This window comes from Sebastes umbrosus, chromosome 16, assembly GCF_015220745.1.
Source record: "Sebastes umbrosus isolate fSebUmb1 chromosome 16, fSebUmb1.pri, whole genome shotgun sequence".
In the NCBI taxonomy this organism is placed as follows: domain Eukaryota; kingdom Metazoa; phylum Chordata; class Actinopteri; order Perciformes; family Sebastidae; genus Sebastes; species Sebastes umbrosus.
In genome coordinates, this window is record NC_051284.1 from 22,743,137 (window position 1) to 22,763,266 (window position 20,130).

At 40.1% G+C, this 20,130-nt stretch overlaps 1 protein-coding gene and 4 gene segments (V, D, J or C); 4 read left to right on the forward strand and 1 right to left on the reverse strand.

Moving 5' to 3' along the window:
- Window positions 1-20,130, forward strand: part of LOC119504150 (GTP-binding protein Di-Ras1-like) — a 128,809-nt gene that overhangs the window by 40,891 nt on the left and 67,788 nt on the right. The window lies entirely within an intron of this gene.
- Window positions 7,897-9,432, forward strand: LOC119504203. The segment is given in 2 exon segments: window positions 7,897-7,949; window positions 8,865-9,432. A coding segment is annotated over 1 exon segment (312 nt).
- Window positions 11,469-13,054, forward strand: LOC119504198. The segment is given in 2 exon segments: window positions 11,469-11,574; window positions 12,485-13,054. A coding segment is annotated over 1 exon segment (312 nt).
- LOC119504188 lies at window positions 14,812-15,294 on the reverse strand. The segment is given in 2 exon segments: window positions 14,812-15,146; window positions 15,239-15,294. Coding segments are annotated over 2 exon segments (387 nt in total).
- LOC119504227 lies at window positions 15,998-17,431 on the forward strand (the record flags this gene model as incomplete). The annotated part of the segment is given in 2 exon segments: window positions 15,998-16,028; window positions 16,838-17,431. Coding segments are annotated over 2 exon segments (354 nt in total), but the record flags the coding sequence as incomplete, so codon positions are not given.

The following is a 20,130-nucleotide window of genomic DNA, read 5'->3' on the forward strand; positions in this document are numbered from 1 at the left end:
GTCATTGAAGGTTTTAGTTTTTTTTTTTGCTCAATAGGACAAACTGAAATGTACAGTATGATGTGCCTATACTGTGTAGTGTGAATGTGTAGTGTGTGCTTGGTGAGGTTCCTGTCAGCTCTGTGTTCAGTGGTCTGTGTCAGAGTCTCTCCTCTTCAAGCCAGCTGCAGTCGGTTCCCTGCTGTAACAGCTCAGTGTCTCTGCAGTCGGACTGAGGGAGGTTTTGTACGACTACAAATCACTGTGTGAACATACTTGGTCCGCTATTGGACACTCTGACAGTAATAAACTGCTAGCGTCTTCCGTCTGAACTCCACTGATGGTCAAGTGAAGTCAGAGCTGCTATCCACTGCCACTAAACCGAGCTGCTGTTCCTGATTCACGGTGAGCTCACAAGTTTTATTATGAGCTTTGGAGCCGTCCAGATTTCTGTTGATACCAGTGATATAATCATTATTACTGTATCTGAAAACAGCTTGGTTGGTTTTACAGGTGAGAGAGACTGTGGATCCTGGAGTAGATGTCACTACTGGAGGCTGAGTCACAGTCACCTGACCGCTGCATCCTGCAGACAAAAAACAAATCATTCATTGATCAGCAGAAATAAATGAGAGAAAAGGCAGGCACATCATGTCTGAAATGTTGCTGAGTGAATGAACCTGTAAAACAGCAGCAGGCCAGCGTCCAGATGAGGATGGTGATGAGAGTCATGCTGGTTGTGCTTTCTGCTGTGTTGACTGACACATCTGAGTCCTGCAGTGTTGAACTCACAGGACTATAAACCTTCTCAGTTCACTGGAGGATCAGCTGACGATGCAAAGCCTCCTCTCTATGGAAATCATTTCTCTGCTCTCAACACACTGAAGGCAACGTGGGACACTAAATCAGGAGGATTACTGCTTGGATTTACACCATCTATCATCTGAATGGATAATAGAAGAAACATATTTATATTAGAAGTGCAGTTGAGGATTTAAGGATGAGTTTGTGTCCACTGTGGTTGGTATGATATGTCTGTTTGTCTGCCTTTAATCTACTGACAGGGTTTACTGGAGATAAATAACATATTTCAGTTCTGCTTAATATGAGTTTATAAGTTATTATTATTATAATAAGCATCATGTTCATTTAACCATGTAGCAGCTGATATAAAACTGTGAAAAAATGACTTTGTTACAAGGAGACTGTGATCGTTTCTCTGTCTGGTGTAGAAAAGTAAAGCAAAATTATATAATTAATCTTCTTCATACAATCATTTTCAATTCAGTGTGCATGCTGCTTTCTTATATGGATCTTCTGCATGTTATGTTCAATATTTTTCAAAGTAAACTGAATTTTAGTTTAGTTTCACTCCAACATGAACTGTTCATTCATCAGAAATGTGGCATGAACATTAAACCATCATTAAATAAAACTATGGATTAGTCACTGTCTTTGTATTTCCTTTAATATATATTTATTATGAAAAATACCTTCTTGGTCATCTCAGTATCAAACCTCATATACTATACCTTTTAGTATATCAGGTTTACATAAATAGTACTTTGTTAGTGGTTGTATTTTTTTGATACTTTGTGATATATTGAAAGGAAAGGCTCTGTTTAGAAAATGAAATATTTTGGATTTTTAAAATGAAGAATAGTAAATTGGAATTTTCTTTTACATTAGATTGTTTTGTGCAGCTGTTGGTAGAAACACTTTTCAACATGTTTTGATATCAGTGGCTAAAGTCCAACAAGAGTTTAACCTCCCCAGTTTACTCATATGAAGAGACTGAATGACAAGATCATAAGTTTAAACTGTAGATGGAAGAGCGTCTGTGAGTTTGTTCCAGTTTTATTTAGATTCATTGTGGTTCTGCTTGATGACTCTTGTGTTGTGTTCACTGGACCAGTTCTCCTCATCACAGTCTCTTCACCAACCCTCTGCACCTGCAGCAGGCCGGTTTCACTTCAGTCAAACTGAAGGAGGTTTTTGTACGGCTCTAAATCACTGTGTGAACACTCCTGCGCTATGGTAGCCCAGACAGAAGTAATCTCCAGCATCGTCAGTCTGAACACCTGTGATGGTTAAAGTGTAGTGAGAACCAGATCTACTGCCACTGAATCGAGACGCAGTCCCTGAGAAGAGAGTTGATGCTTTGTATATAAGGAGTATGGGAGCCTGTCCAGGTTTCTGAAGGTACCAACTGAGATCAGCACCAATATCTGAACTCCCTGTGGCGCTGATGCTCACGGTCCCTCCAACACTAACAGATTTGGATTTGTCAGCCTAAGTCAGAAATTTGTTTGCAGAAGACTCTGAAATGAGAAATGAAATATAAACCTTGAGAATCAGCAGTTTAGATGATAACAAATTAGACATCAATTAAAGCCACAATGTCAGATACATTTTCAGAATCTCTCACCCTGACTCAGAAAACCCAACACGACAATCAGAGTTATTGACAACATCATCCTGATGCAGTTTTCAGTGTGAGTGCATGAAAACAGTTCAGACTCTCTGTGACAGGAGAACTTAAACTGTGAGGAGCAGTGATGCAGTAAAATCATGCAAAAATACATTTAAGAAGGCAAACACACACCTGTTCTTGTGAAACTGAAAGGGAGAGATGAAGTGGAGTAGGTAGAGGCTCCGTCTCCCTGTGGACTGACTAAGAACATGTAGAAACATTAGACTCTCTGTTCCTCATCTCTCTGCTGTTTCTGTCTTTGCAAAGTTTCCCAAAGGTCATAAATAGATGCAGGCTGTTCACAACAACTCTGGCTGACTCTAAGCTCTTTTCATCATCATGTACTTCAGTCAGTTAATCCAGTTGCTTCAGCTGTGACACTGTGGTCTTGTGGGGTCAGGGGTCATATCATGTTTTTTTTCTTTTTTTAAACGCAGCAAAGGTGTCATCTGCTGGCTGTGCAGGTTCACAACAACTCCAGATTGACATGACATTAATTTTGTATTCAGTCCTTAGCTCTTTTCTTTGATCATGTACTTCAGGTCAGGGTCAGAGGTCAGATCATACAGATTCTTACAGTTGAGAAAACACGATCCAATATTCTCTTCTTGGTTATCTCCTACATTGAATTTTTTTAAAACCCTCCGTCTTCTGGCTTTTATTTTGAACCAGTCGTCTTTCCTGTTAAGGCAAGGCAGCTTTATTTGTAGAGCACATTTCAGCAACAGGGAAATTCAAAGTGCTTTACATAAACATTCAAGAACATTGCGACAAAGTGCAAATGAACATTAATACATAATTAAAACAGTTATAAAAACATAAAAACATAAAAACATTAAAGATTAGAAAATAAAAATAAGCTAAAAATAAAAGCTAGGATTGAAGTTAAAAAAGAATAAAACACAAAAGAGTAAAAGCTCTAATGCAGTATAAGATCATTATCTGGTTTAATTAAAGGCAGCAGCAAACAGGAAAGTTTTAAGCTTTGTTTTAAAAGAACTTAGAGTTGTAGCAGTCCTGCAGTTTTCTGGGAGCTTGTTCCAAATATTTGGTGCATAAAAACTATTAAGGGTTTTAATGGATTATCTGCATGGTTTAAAGATTGATTGAAGAAGTGGTAACTATCCCTTAAAGGGACTTAAATTGCACCTCTGTCTGTCCTGGAAGAGGGATCTCTCTCTGTTGCTCTTCTTGAGGTTTCTTCCATATTTTTTCCCTGTTAAAGGGGTTGTTTTGGGGGAGCTTTTCCTCATCAATGAGATGGTCGTACTTAAAAGGACAAGGAGTGTCGTAACCTGTTCAGATTGTAAAGGCAAAGTTGTGATTTGTGATATTGGGTTATGCAAATAAAATTGACTTGACTTGACTTAAATGTTTCAATTGTAGGGACCTGCCATTTCTGGTGGAAAAGACAATGAACTGTGCTTCTCAGGATCCTTGATTATGCAGCCATTGGCTGTGGATTAAGCTCAGTTGCCATTGGCTACTGTAGCATTTCACACATAGGTGTGAAATTCACCCAGGACAAAACCAGAGGAATCTCTTTGTTCCTCCTCTTTCTGCTCATTCTCCTCATCTCTCCTGACCTGCGAGAGGTGAGCTGCTGCTCTCCAGACCGGAAGTAGTACTGCTTCTAATCTATGGCCTGTTAGGAAACAGCCATCCATAGGAACACAAGGAAACCAAAAGGCAGACGACGCGAGAGCCTGCCTTTGACCAACTAACTTCAAGCAACAACTTGATTGGAGCATAGCAAAGACGACATCTTTGACTTGGAACCACAACTTCAACACATGGAATTACAAACCCTTTTCTTCCATGGATTGGTAACGTACTGGGCTTACCTTAGAATTAGCAATCGCACATGGCTGAGCAAGACTGTTCAACTTTGATTTCTAGAAAGTACTTGTATTAATTTGGTTTAATGTTATTCATTGAGTTTGACTGGTGATTTATCTGTATTTGATATTTGGGTAACTGGCTTCGCCACATCTGATGTGTTTAGTTTATGCTTCACATAGACAAGGTCTTGCATGCAAACTAACCATCTTTTCTAACCCACTGCATATCTAACACACATTAAGATCACATACATAAACTTTGAATTTAGTTAAACATAAACATACAGCTTCAGATAATCTTAACCCCCACATCACGCCATCTTGTCTCTCTCCCTCTCTCTCTCTCTCTCTCTCTCTCTCTCACACACACACATACCTCCACACACACACACACACATGCGTACACACTGTGTTTGGTTTGTTTAGTTTAGTTATTTAGTTAGATTAATATTGTGTTTTAAACCTTCATTATCTTGTAAATAAGTGTTTGTGGAATATACATGCTGGTCTCTTTAATGTTGCACAAGAGTGAATAATGCCAACCTCTGCTATGTCAAGAACTCCGATATACTTCAACCTTTACTATCTATTTTGGTTATAGTTATTAATTTAATTATTAATCAAAGTTCCAAATTGATAGTTTAGCATATATAATGAGACTATATTAACGTTTTGGTCATTTGCCCTGATTCCAGGGTGGTGCCCCGTTTATTATTAATGTTTATTGATAATCTTTATTAATATTAATAATTATATTATTATTTGTTAATTAATTTTCTAATAACCAAAACCTGTTACAGCCAAATCCCTACACAATCAAATTCAGGGCTTCACCCCAAAGTTGTGTTAATGGATGACAAAATAATATTATTCAGCTTTTTTTCCCCAAAAGATCTTTGAATAAGTTTAATGTCATCAAGCGTTCCCAAAACATCAGTGTGAGCTCCACCAGCAGCTGCTGACAGGTTAAACTCCTCTGCAGCTCTGATACATTTCAGCTGAAATATGAGTCATCTCCTGTTAGGAAAGTTGATAAAATCCTTTCACTCTTCATCCTAAAAGAGGGAACAAACATGTGTCACTCTGAAAGCTTTTGTCCGGTTCAGACTGATTTCCTCCTCTGACACGTTTTGATGAATTCAGGCTCTGATCAGCTCTGAGTGTCTTTATGAAACAGACTGATCCTGGTTCAGTTTGTTAGGCTCATTCAAGACAAGCTTTTCACAATAAGAGAACAGTCCTCTGAGGGTTGACAGAAGGAAAACATCAACAGTCCCAGTGGAACCAGGTATACGTCACTCAGGTGTGTGTGTGATGAATGTGTGTGTGGTTTCATTGGTCCAAACAAAAAAACTATCATTCATCCTTTCGCATCAATTTCAAATTGACGAAGTTCGAATCTCCATCATCGATCAACAAGGAAGTGACAGAGAACAAGTCCATGTGTTTTGTTATGACTTTACATGATCTGCAGTGTTTTACTCTGCAGACTGTTCAACTGACTCTGCATGTGATAGAGGAGCTGATCATGTTACATCGGCTATTATCTATGGCTATTATACAGTAAACCTGCCTTGTTAAGGCTTTTTACTTGATCATCTGCATGCTTTAACTTAAAATTTGTAGCTATCTTGGAACGTTCACCTTAATTAGAAATCAATTTAAGTTTTTTTGAAGTGTAAAATGTACAACATAACATTAAACGCATCTCCACGGTGAACGAAGAAATTCTTGATGAATTGAAGTAAATTCATATCAAAACATTCTTTTACAAACTCTCACACACTTTAATAGGCTACTCTATCAAAAAGTTAATACAACTACAAACCAAGTATTCTTTTCTGTAGGCCTATAAGGAAAGAATACTTAATTATACTTTTTTTAAGTATATTCAAACAAAAGATTAAGTACAAGTATAATCCAAGTATACTATACATAAGTATATCTGATAAGTACATAAAAAGTAAACTGAAAGTATACACTCTCTCTCTCTCAAGTTTTAAATTAGTACAGTATACTAATAGCACACTTGCTTAAAGATTCATCATGTAAATATCAATATTTCTATTTTTTAAATTGGTATAGAGAGTGATATTACATTATAGTAAATAAAAGTAAATAATACATTTTTTTTGATAAAACAAAACTTGGAGAATAATGTGAACTTTACTTTTAGGGAGGAAGAAATCATGACTTAAATATGTGATCAGGCAACATTTGTCTCTTTAGCTGAGAGTAAATGTGAACAGAACATGATGTGTTATTAGATATTTTAATAATCTTTTTAATGAAGTTATTAGTGTGAATGTGTAGTGTGTGCTTGGTGAGGTTCCTGTCAGCTCTGTGTTCAGTGGTCTGTGTCAAGTCTCTTCCTCTTCAGCAGCTGCAGTCGGTTCCTGCTGTAACAGCTCAGTGTCTCTGCAGTCGGACTGAGGGAGGTTTTTGTACGACTACAAATCACTGTGTGAACACCTGGTCCATTATGGACACTCTGACAGTAATAAACTGCTGCGTCTTCAGTCTGAACTCCACTGATGGTCAAAGTGAAGTCAGAGCTGCTTCCACTGCCACTAAACCGAGCTGCTGTTCCTGATACACGTGTGCTCACATGTCTTATTAGGAGCTTTGGAGGCTGTCCAGATTTCTGTTGATACCAGAACATACAATCAACACTACTACATGTGTAAACAGCTTGGCTGGTCTTACAGGTGAGAGAGACGGTGGATCCTGGAGTAGATGTCACTACTGGAGGCTGAGTCACAGTCACCTGACCGCTGCATCCTGCAGACAAAAACAAATCATTCATTTATCAGCAGAAATAAATGAGAGAAAGGCAGCACATCATGTCTGAAATGTTGCTGAGTGAATGAACCTGTAAAACAGCAGCAGGCCAGCGTCCAGATGAGGATGGTGATGAGAGTCATGCTGGTTGTGCTTTCTGCTGTGTTGACTGACACATCTGAGTCCTGCAGTGTTGAACTCACAGGACTATAAACCTTCTCAGTTCACTGGAGGATCAGCTGACGATGCAAAGCCTCCTCTCTATGGAAATCATTTCTCTGCTCTCAACACACTGAAGGCAACGTGGGACACTAAATCAGGAGGATACTGCTTGGATTTACACCATCTATCATCTGAATGGATAATAGAAGAAACATATTTATATTAGAAGTGCAGTTGAGGATTTAAGGATGAGTTTGTGTCCACTGTGGTTGGTATGATATGTCTGTTTGTCTGCCTTTAATCTACTGACAGGGTTTACTGGAGATAAATAACATATTTCATCTTTAATATGAGTTTATAAGTTATTATTATTAAAAAACATCATGTTCATTTAACCATGTAGCAACTGATATAAAACTGTGAAAAAATGACTTTGTTACAAGGAGACTGTGATCGTTTCTCTGTCTGGTGTAAAAAGTAAAGCAAAATTATATAATTAATCTTCATTTATGCAATAATTTCAATTGATATCATTAAATAAATATTGTATAGATTCAATAAAGTATAAATGTTTCTGTGTTAATTGAGAAAGCAGAGAGTATTTTCAGTGGATAGATGCTTGTTCACAGTGCAGGAGGTTTTTGTACGGCCACTTAATGAGTTTGTATCACTGTGGTGGACTTTTGGTGGAGGAACCAAACTCATCATTAACTGTAAGTACCAGAGATTTATAATTTATACAACATGAAATATTCTTTTAATACAACTTTTGCATCATAATTTTATAAAATGAAAAATTATTTTGGATAATTTACATGTGGATATTATGTTTTGCTGTCTATTAAGCTTGGCTGGTATTGAAGTTTAGGAAAATATTAATATTAATATTCTTTTAGTATTAAAGAAGATGTCATGGTGAAATTTATGCAGAATAATTTTCGCTTTTTTTCCAATAATATATTTGTTTAATAAAGTTTGGTTGTAAATTTGTTCTGCAGGAACATTTTAACGTTCAGAAAATAACAGCAAAATTTAATTTCAAGTTATTTATGTTTTATGTTTTACTGTAACATTTAAACGATTGTTAGTATAAAAACTGTTGCAAATGCAGTTAAAACAAATTTAAGAGTTCATATGTTCATTTAGTATCGCTGTAGTTTGACTTCACAGTTCGTTAGTTTAAAGTGGTGAAAAGGAAGTGAAACAGACAGATGATAAAGTCTAACTGAATACAGATGTTACATTTGCATCACAGCGATGAATCATTTACTGTCACACATTATAAAGAAAATAGAAAGATTTAATTTAATGATCATTAATACAATGTTCTCATTAAAATTCACAGATAATCATGTTGCATATTAATTATTAGATATTTATGAAGAGTTCCACAGTAGAAGATTCATTACTTTAAATAAAAAACAAAGTTTTACTATTGTGTTTTATTGTTAACTCCTCATTTCCTGCCATGTGTCAGCTCCTCTCCTCTGTCTGATCACAGTATCATGCACACAGCTGATCCACAGTAGTGTTAACCTCTGTCAGGTATCATAACTGTCTCATGTCCAGCTGTCTGTCCTACAGTGGAAGTTCATCTGCTCCTTGTGTGTCTCTGCTCTCCCCTCCAGCTGGCACCATGGTCAGGCCCTCAGTCTCTCTGCTTCCCCCCTCCTCTGAGCAGCTCTCTGGGGGCTCGGCCACGCTGGCCTGCCTGCTGACCGGCTACTCTCCTCAGGGAGCCGTGGTGAGCTGGCAGGTGGACGGTACGGAGGTGACGGAGGGGGTCCTGAGCAGCTCAGAGGAGGAGAAGAGCGGCCGCTACAGCAGCAGCAGCACCCTGAGCCTGAGCCAGGAGCGCTGGATGGAAGGAGAGCTGTACTCCTGCAGGGTCCTCCATCAGGGCCACAGCCAGACCCAGTCCCTCCACAGGAGCCAGTGTAAGGGCTAGAGGGGCCGGCTGAAGCCCAGGACAGGAGCTCTGTGTGGGGGGGAGCAGCTCTGATCAATAGCAGTTTGAATGCTTGTAGAGGAAACTGAAGCTTTGTGTGACAGAGAACAACACTGCTGTAAAGTGTTGGACAACAACAACTTAGAGAGGAATGTGTGTCGCTCAGCAGCTTCATGTGAGTGAGCTTAATAACTGCCATGTTGATCACTGATGTTGTTGCTAATAAAGATTTCACTGATACATAACTTCATGAAGTGTTTGCTCTTTTATTTTATGAAGAGTAGAAAGAAATTAACTGGTTTTATAACTTCAACTGATTCTCCTCTCTGTGGAAAATGAAAACCCTCACGACAAAGTAGTATACTTAGAGTTTATTTATGAAGTTAAGTAAAGTTCAAGTATACTACAAGTGAATAGGTATACTCTTAGTTTAATAGTTATATACTTGTAGCCCACTTTTTAGTTTATTAAAGTACATTTTGTATACTTTAACTTATAGTACTTAGCCAATGATTTATATGTATTACATAAAGAGACTTACTCCTTTTGCTATTTGACTTGATGTTTTGTGATGATAAAAAAAAAAATTCTTCTCACATGTCTCCACGGTGAATGGAGAATCAATCAAAAGATTAACTACAAGTATACCTTTCTGTAATTGTCTGTATAAGCTAAGTACACTTAAGTATATCTCTGATAAGCAAAAGTAAACTGAAAGTATACTCTCTCTCTCTCTCAGGTTTAAAATAAGTATACTAATAGCCCACTTGCTTTGGATTCATCATGTAAATATCAATATTTATATTTTGTAAATTGGTATAGAGAGTGATATTACATTAAAGTAAATAAAAGTAAATAATACATCTTTTTTTTATTAAAAAAAAGATACAGAGAATAATGTGAACTTGATTTTTATGGAGGAAGAAATCATGACTCAAATATGTGATCAGGCAACATTTGTCTCTTTAGCTGAGAGTAAATGTGAACAGAACATGATGTGTTATTAGATATTTTAATAATGTTTTTAATGAAGTTATTAGTGTGAATGTGTAGTGTGTGCTTGGTGAGGTTCCTGTCAGCTCTGTGTTCAGTGGTCTGTGTCAGAGTCTCTTCCTCTTCAGCAGCTGCAGTCGGTTCCTGCTGTAACAGCTCAGTGTCTCTGCAGTCGGACTGAGGGAGGTTTTTGTACGACTACAAATCACTGTGTGAACACACCACCGCTGTGGTAACTCTGACAGTAATAAACTGCTGCGTCTTCAGTCTGAACTCCACTGATGGTCAAAGTGAAGTCAGAGCTGCTTCCACTGCCACTAAACCGAGCTGCTGTTCCTGATACACGTGTGCTCACAAGTTTTATTAGGAGCTTTGGAGTCTGTCCAGATTTCTGTTGATACCAGTACATATTATTGGAATTGTAAACAGCTCGGCTGGTCTTACAGGTGAGAGAGACGGTGGATCCTGGAGTAGATGTCACTACTGGAGGCTGAGTCACAGTCACCTGACCGCTGCATCCTGCAGACAAAAACAAATCATTCATTTATCAGCAGAAATAAATGAGAGAAAAGGCAGCACATCATGTCTGAAATGTTGCTGAGTGAATGAACCTGTAAAACAGCAGCAGGCCAGCGTCCAGATGAGGATGGTGATGAGAGTCATGCTGGTTGTGCTTTCTGCTGTGTTGACTGACACATCTGAGTCCTGCAGTGTTGAACTCACAGGACTATAAACCTTCTCAGTTCACTGGAGGATCAGCTGACGATGCAAAGCCTCCTCTCTATGGAAATCATTTCTCTGCTCTCAACACACTGAAGGCAACGTGGGACACTAAATCAGGAGGAATACTGCTTGGATTTACACCATCTATCATCTGAATGGATAATAGAAGAAACATATTTATATTAGAAGTGCAGTTGAGGATTTAAGGATGAGTTTGTGTCCACTGTGGTTGGTATGATATGTCTGTTTGTCTGCCTTTAATCTACTGACAGGGTTTACTGGAGATAAATAACATATTTAGATCTACTTAATATGAGTTTATAGTTATTATTATTATTAAAAAGCATCATGTTCATTTAACCATGTAGCAACTGATATGAAAATGTGAAAAAATGACTTAGTTACAAGGAGACTGTGATCGTTTCTCTGTCTGGTGTAGAAAAGTAAAGAAAATTAAAGAAATAATCTTCATTTATACAATAATTTCAATTGATATCATTAATTTATATGTATGATTCAATAAAGTATAATTGTTTATGTGTTAATTGAGGAAGCAGAGAGTTTTTCAGTGGATAGATGCTTGTTCACAGTGCAGGAGGTTTTTGTACGGCCACTTAATGAGTTTGTATCACTGTGGTGGACTTTTGGTGGAGGAACCAAACTCATCATTAACTGTAAGTACCAGAGATTTATAATTTATACAATATGAAATATTCTTTTAATACTAACTTTTGCATCATAATTTTATAAAATGAAAAATTATTTTGGGATAATTTACATGTGGATATTATGTTTTGCTGTCTATTAAGCTTGGCTGGTATTGAAGTTTAGGAAAATATTAATATTAATATTCTTTTAGTATTAAAGAAGATGTCATGGTGAAATTATGCAGAATAATTTTCGCTTTTTTTCCAATAATATATTTGTTTAATAATGTTTGGTTGTAAATTTGTTCTGCAGGAACATTTTAACGTTCAGAAAATAACAGCAAAATTTAATTTCAAGTTATTTATGTTTTATGTTTTACTGTAACATTTAAACGATTGTTAGGTATAAAAACTGTTGCAAATGCAGTTAAAAAATTTAAGAGTCCATATGTTCATTTAGTATCGCTGTAGTTTGACTTCACAGTTCGTTAGTTTAAAGTGGAGAAAAGGAAGTGAAACAGACAGATGATAAAGTCTATAACTGAATACAGATGTTACATTTGCATCACAGCGATGAATCATTTACTGTCACACATTATAAAATACATTTAATTTAATGATCATTAATACAATGTTCTCATTAAATTCACAGATAAATCATGTTGCATATTAACTATTAGATATTTATGAAGATTTCCACAGTAGAAGATTCATTACTTTAAATAAAAAACAAAGTTTTACTATTGTGTTTTATATGTTAACTCCTCATTTCCTGCCATGTGTCAGCTCCTCTCCTCTGTCTGATCACAGTATCATGCACACAGCTGATCCACAGTAGTGTTAACCTCTGTCAGGTATCATAACTGTCTCATGTCCAGCTGTCTGTCCTACAGTGGAAGTTCATCTGCTCCTTGTGTGTCTCTGCTCTCCCCTCCAGCTGGCACCATGGTCAGGCCCTCAGTCTCTCTGCTTCCCCCCTCCTCTGAGCAGCTCTCTGGGGGCTCGGCCACGCTGGCCTGCCTGCTGACCGGCTACTCTCCTCAGGGAGCCGTGGTGAGCTGGCAGGTGGACGGTACGGAGGTGACGGAGGGGGTCCTGAGCAGCTCAGAGGAGGAGAAGAGCGGCCGCTACAGCAGCAGCAGCACCCTGAGCCTGAGCCAGGAGCGCTGGATGGAAGGAGAGCTGTACTCCTGCAGGGTCCTCCATCAGGGCCACAGCCAGACCCAGTCCCTCCACAGGAGCCAGTGTAAGGGCTAGAGGGGCCGGCTGAAGCCCAGGACAGGAGCTCTGTGTGGGGGGGAGCAGCTCTGATCAATAGCAGTTTGAATGCTTGTAGAGGAAACTGAAGCTTTGTGTGACAGAGAACAACACTGCTGTAAAGTGTTGGACAACAACAACTTAGAGAGGAATGTGTGTCGCTCAGCAGCTTCATGTGAGTGAGCTTAATAACTGTCATGTTGATCACTGATGTTGTTGCTAATAAAGATTTCACTGATACATAACTTCATCAAATGTTTGCTCTTTTATTTTATGAAGAGTAGAAAGAAATGAACTGGTTTTATAACTTCAACTGATTCTCCTCTCTGTGGAAAATGAAAACCCTCACGACAAAGTATACTTAGAGTTTATTTTATGAAGTTAAGTAAAGTTCAAGTATACTACAAGTGAATATGTATACTGTTAGTTTAATAGTTATATACTTGTAGCCCACTTAGCTAATGATTTATATGTATTACATAAAGAGACTTGCTCCTTTTGCTATTTGACTTGATGTTTTGTGATGATAAAAAACAAAACTTGTTTCTCACACGTCTCCACGGTGAACGAAGAATCCAACAACGTAGAACATTTTTGATGAATTTAATTAAATTCATATCAAAACATTCTGTAACAAACTCTCACACACATCCTTAAAGTGGCTATAGTCAATATTTTGATAATAACATTTATCAAATGGCAATATGAAAGCGGTTTCTCGTAGTGATGAAACTACAGAGAATTACCACCCATATCTGCTGCAGGAACTATGAAAGTCTATAGAACATTTTGTTCAAATCTACCAATTACATGGGTGTTCCTACAACAGGAGTCAGGGGATCACATAAGTCTTTGTAGCAGATCTTCTGGGCACCGTGAATATCTGAACCCAAATTTCATGAAAATCCATCCTATAGCTTTGGAGACATTTGACTAAAAACTAAAAGATCAATCTCATGGTGGTGCTAAAGTTAAAGTCAGTAGTATTAATCCTCAGGAGACCATGAACATCTGTATGTTGCTGAGTGAATGAACTTGATTAAAAAAATAATTGTATTAAGACATACAGCAGATTATCCTCTAAAATGTAATGGAGTAGAAAGAGAATATAGCAGAAAGAAGAATACTTCAAAAATACCTCAAAAATGCACTTAAATACAGCACTTGAGTAAATGTACTTTGTTTTTCTTTGTGATCAAATTTGATTGATTTTAAAGATATGCATTGGGAATTATTAACAATAACAAAAGAAAAAATCCATAATTCAAAACCAAACGTTAATTAAAAATAATAATAATAATAATAATAATAATAATAATAACAATAATAATAATAATAATGATAATAATAATAATAATAATAAAATAATAATAATAATAATAATAATAATGATAATTAAAATAATAGATACCCTCCAAAAAAAATTAATGAATAAATAAAAATAAAATAAGAAATTACAAAACTAGCTAATGGTGACTCCCACCCCTCAAAATAGATCTCCATTTAATACACAATGGGATATGTTATGATACAATTAAGTTACATAAATTTGGGGATTTTACTTAAGGCCCCTGTTCAGGATGAGATCGTTTTCTAATGTAGTTTGTTTATATTCTAAAAGTAAATAGTTTTATATCTTCTAGACTTCTATCTGTGGAAAATAACACGCAACTATTAGTTCCACTATCTTAATTTGTGAGGACAGGGGGGGAGACAGTGGAATCAAATATAAAGCAGTTCTTGTGCTAAAGTATAAAATTCATCATGATGTCATTAAAGGTTTTTAGTTTTTTTTTTTTGCTCTATAGACAAACTGAAATGTACAGTATGATGTGCCTATACTGTATAGTGTGAATGTGTAGTGTGTGCTTGGTGAGGTTCCTGTCAGCTCTGTGTTCAGTGGTCTGTGTCAGAGTCTCTTCCTCTTCAGCAGCTGCAGTCGGTTCCTGCTGTAACAGCTCAGTGTCTCTGCAGTCGGACTGAGGGAGGTTTTTGTACGACTACAAATCACTGTGTGAACACCCAAGCACTGTTTATCCAATGAACACTCTGACAGTAATAAACTGCTCCGTCTTCAGTCTGAACTCCACTGATGGTCAAAGTGAAGTCAGAGCTGCTTCCACTGCCACTAAACCGAGCTGCTGTTCCTGATTCACGTGTGCTCACAAGGCTTACTAGGAGCTTTGGAGGCTGTCCAGATTTCTGTTGATACCAGTGCATATAGTCACCCAAAAGAAAGTTACTGTAAACAGCTTGGCTGGTCTTACAGGTGAGCGAGACGGTGGATCCTGGAGTAGGTGTCACTACTGGAGGCTGAGTCACAGTCACCTGACCGCTGCATCCTGCAGACAAAAACAAATCATTCATTGATCAGCAGAAATAAATGAGAGAAAAGGCAGCACATCATGTCTGAAATGTTGCTGAGTGAATGAACCTGTAAAACAGCAGCAGGCCAGCGTCCAGATGAGGATGGTGATGAGAGTCATGCTGGTTGTGCTTTCTGCTGTGTTGACTGACACATCTGAGTCCTGCAGTGTTGAACTCACAGGACTATAAACCTTCTCAGTTCACTGGAGGATCAGCTGACGATGCAAAGCCTCCTCTCTATGGAAATCATTTCTCTGCTCTCAACACACTGAAGGCAACGTGGGACACTAAATCAGGAGGAATACAGCTTGGATTTACACCATCTATCATCTGAATGGATAATAGAAGAAACATATTTATATTAGAAGTGCAGTTGAGGATTTAAGGATGAGTTTGTGTCCACTGTGGTTGGTATGATATGTCTGTTTGTCTGCCTTTAATCTACTGACAGGGTTTACTGGAGATAAATAACATATTTCAGTTCTGCTTAATATGATTTTATAAGTTATTATTATTATTAAAAAGCATCATGTTCATTTAACCATGTAGCAACTGAAATAAAACTGTAAAAAATGACTTTGTTACAAGGAGACTGTGATCGTTTCTCTGTCTGGTGTAGAAAAGTAAAGCAAAATTAAAGAAATAATCTTCATTTTTACAATCATTTCAATCCATATCATTAATTTAATGTTTGTAGATTCAATAAAGTATAAATGTTTCTGTGTTAATTGAGAAAGCAGAGAGTATTTCAGTGGATAGATGCTTGTTCACAGTGCAGGAGGTTTTTGTACGGCCACTTAATGAGTTTGTATCACTGTGGTACACTTTTGGTGGAGGAACCAAACTCATCATTAACTGTAAGTACCAGAGATTTTTTTATTTTATACAACATATAGCAAATAGTATTTTTTATCAAATATTAAATTTTAATTTGATCTAGTTCAGTTTTTTATGTTGTTGATAATTTATGTTATTTTATAAAGCTGACCTCATAATCTGAGAAGAATCTTTACCGAAATCAATATTCATTCAGTAATGTAGATAATAAGATTAATAATTATTATTTTTCTAATATTCTATTTGTAATTAGATGTACTTAATATCGGCTTTAAAAACATTTTAAAGACAAATTTATTTAAACTTTACAGAAAATGTGTATGTTAAATTCTTTGATTCGTTTATTTTGTAAATATAAAAAACAATATATTGAATTAAAATGTGATGTGGATTCCTGTTGAACACAAATGTGATTTTATGGGTAAATGCAGCTCATCTTTGTGTTCACGGTTCATTAATTTTACATGTAGTGAACAGGAAGTGAAAGAGACAGATGACAAAGGTTTTAACTGTATTTAACTGTCAGTTTAAACAGAAGAAAATCATCTCAGGGACGAGTTATTCACTGTCACACGTTATGAAACACATACGAAGATGTCATCAATAATCTTCATCGATGAACCTTTTTAGTTGCATTCACACTTGAATCATGAGGCTGATGGTGAGATACTGAGTGATTTATGAGTGCAGCAGCAGCAGCTCAAGTTATTCTGTTTTATTTGATGAAATATAATAAATGAGCAGGATGTGATGTTTCTTTATTACCAAGCCTTCACTCTCATTGCTTTGTCTTTTCTCCCCCCCTCTCCTCCCCCTCTCTCTCCTCCAGTGGGTGTGGTGCAGCCCACCCTGACCGTCCTCCCCCCCTCCAGAGAGGAGCTGAAGCAGGGCAGTGCCACACTGGTGTGTCTGGCCAGCGGGGGCTTCCCCTCAGCCTGGACGCTGGGCTGGAAGGTGGGGTGCAGCAGCAGCTCCTCAGGGGCGTCACACAGCCTGGAGGTCCTGGGGAGGGACGGCCACTACAGCTGGAGCAGCACCCTGAGCCTCCTTGCAGACCAGTGGAGGAATGCGGGCTCAGTGAGCTGTGAGGCCAGTCTGAGTGGACAGAGGCCTGTCACTCAAAGCCTGGAGCCTGACCGCTGCTCAGAGTAGAGCTTCAGCAACACTTCCTGTCTGCAAATGATGCCGCTTCTTTGACAGAGATCTGGATGAAGCTCCAGATCTCCTCTGTTCACATGTTTCTGCATGTTTCACAGCTCTCTACTCAGTGTTTTACTCTGCATGTTGCTTTCTAATACTCATCTTCTGCATGTTCTTCTTTATGCTCATTAAATGATTTTCACTCAAAGAGAAACTATTCATTCATCAGAAATGTGGCATGAACATTAAACCATCATTAAATAAAACTGTGGATTATAATAAATGAGTGTCTTTGTATTTATTTTATAACATATTCATTATGAAAAATACCTTCTTGATCATCTCAGTATCAAACCTGATATCCCTTACAAAAAAAAAGTATACTTCCAAGTTTATTTATGAAATTAACTTAAGTATAGTTCTCTCCGGGAACCATCACCTTAACGTGGTGGAGAGGTTTGTGTGTCCCTATGACCCTGAGGGCTGTGTTGTCTGGAGCCTCGTGCTCCTGGTAGGGTCTCCCATGGCAAATTGGTCTTAGGTGAGGGGCCGGACTAAGAATGGTTCACAAAAAACCCAATGACGACACGAGGCAGAGGAGGAGTTACCCGGCCCGGAGGAAGCCCGGGGCCCACGTCTGGAGCCAGGCCCAGACGGAGGGCCCGTCAACGAGCGTCTGGTGGCCGGGCTTGCCACGGAGCCCGGCCGGGGATACCCCGAAAAAGGAACGTGGCACCCCCCTCCTCTCCATCCTGTGGGCTCACCACCTGCGGGAAGAACCGCTTGGGTCGGGTGCGCTGCCATACGGGTGGCAGTGAAGGCCAGGGACCTCGACGGACTGGACCCGGGCGGCAGAGGCTGGCTCTGGGGACGTGGAACGTCACCTCTCTGTGGGGGAAGGAGCCGGAGCTTGTGCGGGAGGTGGAGCGCTATCAGTTGGATCTGGTAGGGCTTACCTCTACGCACAGCCTCGGTTCTGGAACCGTACTCTTGGATAGGGGTTGGACTCTATTCTTCTCTGGAGTTGCCCATGGTGTGAGGCGCCGGGCGGGTGTGGGGATACTCACAAATCCCCGGCTGAGTGCCGCTACGTTGGAGTTTACCCCGGTGGACGAGAGGGTCGCCTCCCTACGCCTTCGGGTTATGGGGGGGAAAACTCTGACTGTTGTTTGTGCGTATGCACCAAACAGCAGTTCGGAGTATTCGGCCTTCTTGGAGACCCTGAATGGAGTCCTGTATGGGGCTCCAGTAGGGGACTCCATAGTTCTCCTGGGAGACTTCAACGCGCACGTGGGCAACGATGGAGACACCTGGAGTGGCGTGATTGGGAGGAACGGCCTCCCTGATCTAAACCCGAGTGGTCGTTTGTTGTTGGACTTCTGTGCTAGTCATGGATTGTCCATAACGAACACCATGTTCGAACATAAGGATGCTCATAAGTGTACGTGGTACCAGAGCACCCTAGGCCGAAGGTCGATGATCGATTTTGTAATCGTATCATCTGATCTGAGGCCGCATGTTTTGGACACTCGGGTGAAGAGAGGGGCGGAGCTGTCAACTGATCACCATCTGGTGGTGAGTTGGGTCAGAGGGTGGGGGAAGACTCTGGACAGACCTGGTAAGCCCAAACGCGTAGTGAGGGTGAACTGGGAACGTCTGGAGGAGGCCCCTGTCCGAGAGATCTTCAACTCACACCTCCGGCGGAGCTTTTCTGGCATCCCTGTGGAGGTTGGGGGCATTGAACCCGAGTGGACGATGTTCAAAGCTTCCATTGCTGAAGCTGCGGCGGTGAGCTGTGGTTTTAAGGTCTTAGGTGCCTCAAGGGGCGGCAACCCTCGAACACCGTGGTGGACACCGGTGGTCAGGGAAGCCGTCCGACTGAAGAAGGAGGCCTTCCGGGATATGTTATCTCGGAGGTCTCCGGAGGCAGTTGCAGGGTACCGACGGGCCCGAAGAGCAGCAGCCACTGCCGTGACGGAGGCAAAGCAGCGGGTGTGGGAGGAGTTCGGAGCAGCCATGGAGAAGGACTTTCGGTCGGCACCAAAGTGCTTCTGGAAAACCATCCGGCACCTTAGGAGGGGGAAACGGGGAACCATCCAAGCTGTGTACAGTAAGGATGGGACACTGTTGACCTCAACTGAGGAGGTAATCGGGCGGTGGAAGGAGCACTTTGAGGAACTTCTGAATCCGACCAATACGCCCTCTATGGTAGAGGCAGAGCTGGAAGCTGATGGGGGACCATCATCAATTACCCTGGTGGAAGTCACTGAGGTAGTCAAACAACTCCACAGTGGCAAAGCCCCGGGGATTGATGAGATCCGCCCAGAAATGCTGAAGGCTCTGGGTGGGGAGGGGCTGTCTTGGATGACACGTCTCTTCAACACCGCGTGGAAGTCGGTGACAGTGCCTAAGGAGTGGCAGACCGGGGTGGTGGTTCCCCTTTTCAAAAAGGGGGACCAGAGAGTGTGTGCCAATTACAGGGGTATCACACTGCTCAGCCTCCCTGGTAAAGTCTACTCCAAGGTGCTGGAAAGGAGGGTTCGGCCGATAGTCGAACCTCAGATCGAAGAGGAACAATGCGGATTCCGTCCTGGCCGTGGAACAACGGACCAGCTCTTCACTCTCGCAAGGATCCTGGAGGGGGCCTGGGAGTATGCCCATCCAGTCTACATGTGTTTTGTGGACTTGGAGAAGGCATATGACCGGGTCCCCCGGGAGATACTGTGGGGGGTGCTGCGGGAGTATGGGGTGAGGGGGGCACTTCTCAGGGCCATCCAATCCCTGTACGCCCAAAGCGAGAGCTGTGTTCGGATCCTCGGCAGTAAGTCGGACTCGTTTCCGGTGGGGGTTGGCCTCCGCCAGGGCTGCGCTTTGTCACCAATCCTGTTCGTGATATTCATGGACAGGATATCGAGGCGTAGTCGGGTGGAGGAGGGTTTGCAGATCGGTGTGCTGAGGATCTCATCGCTGCTTTTTGCAGAT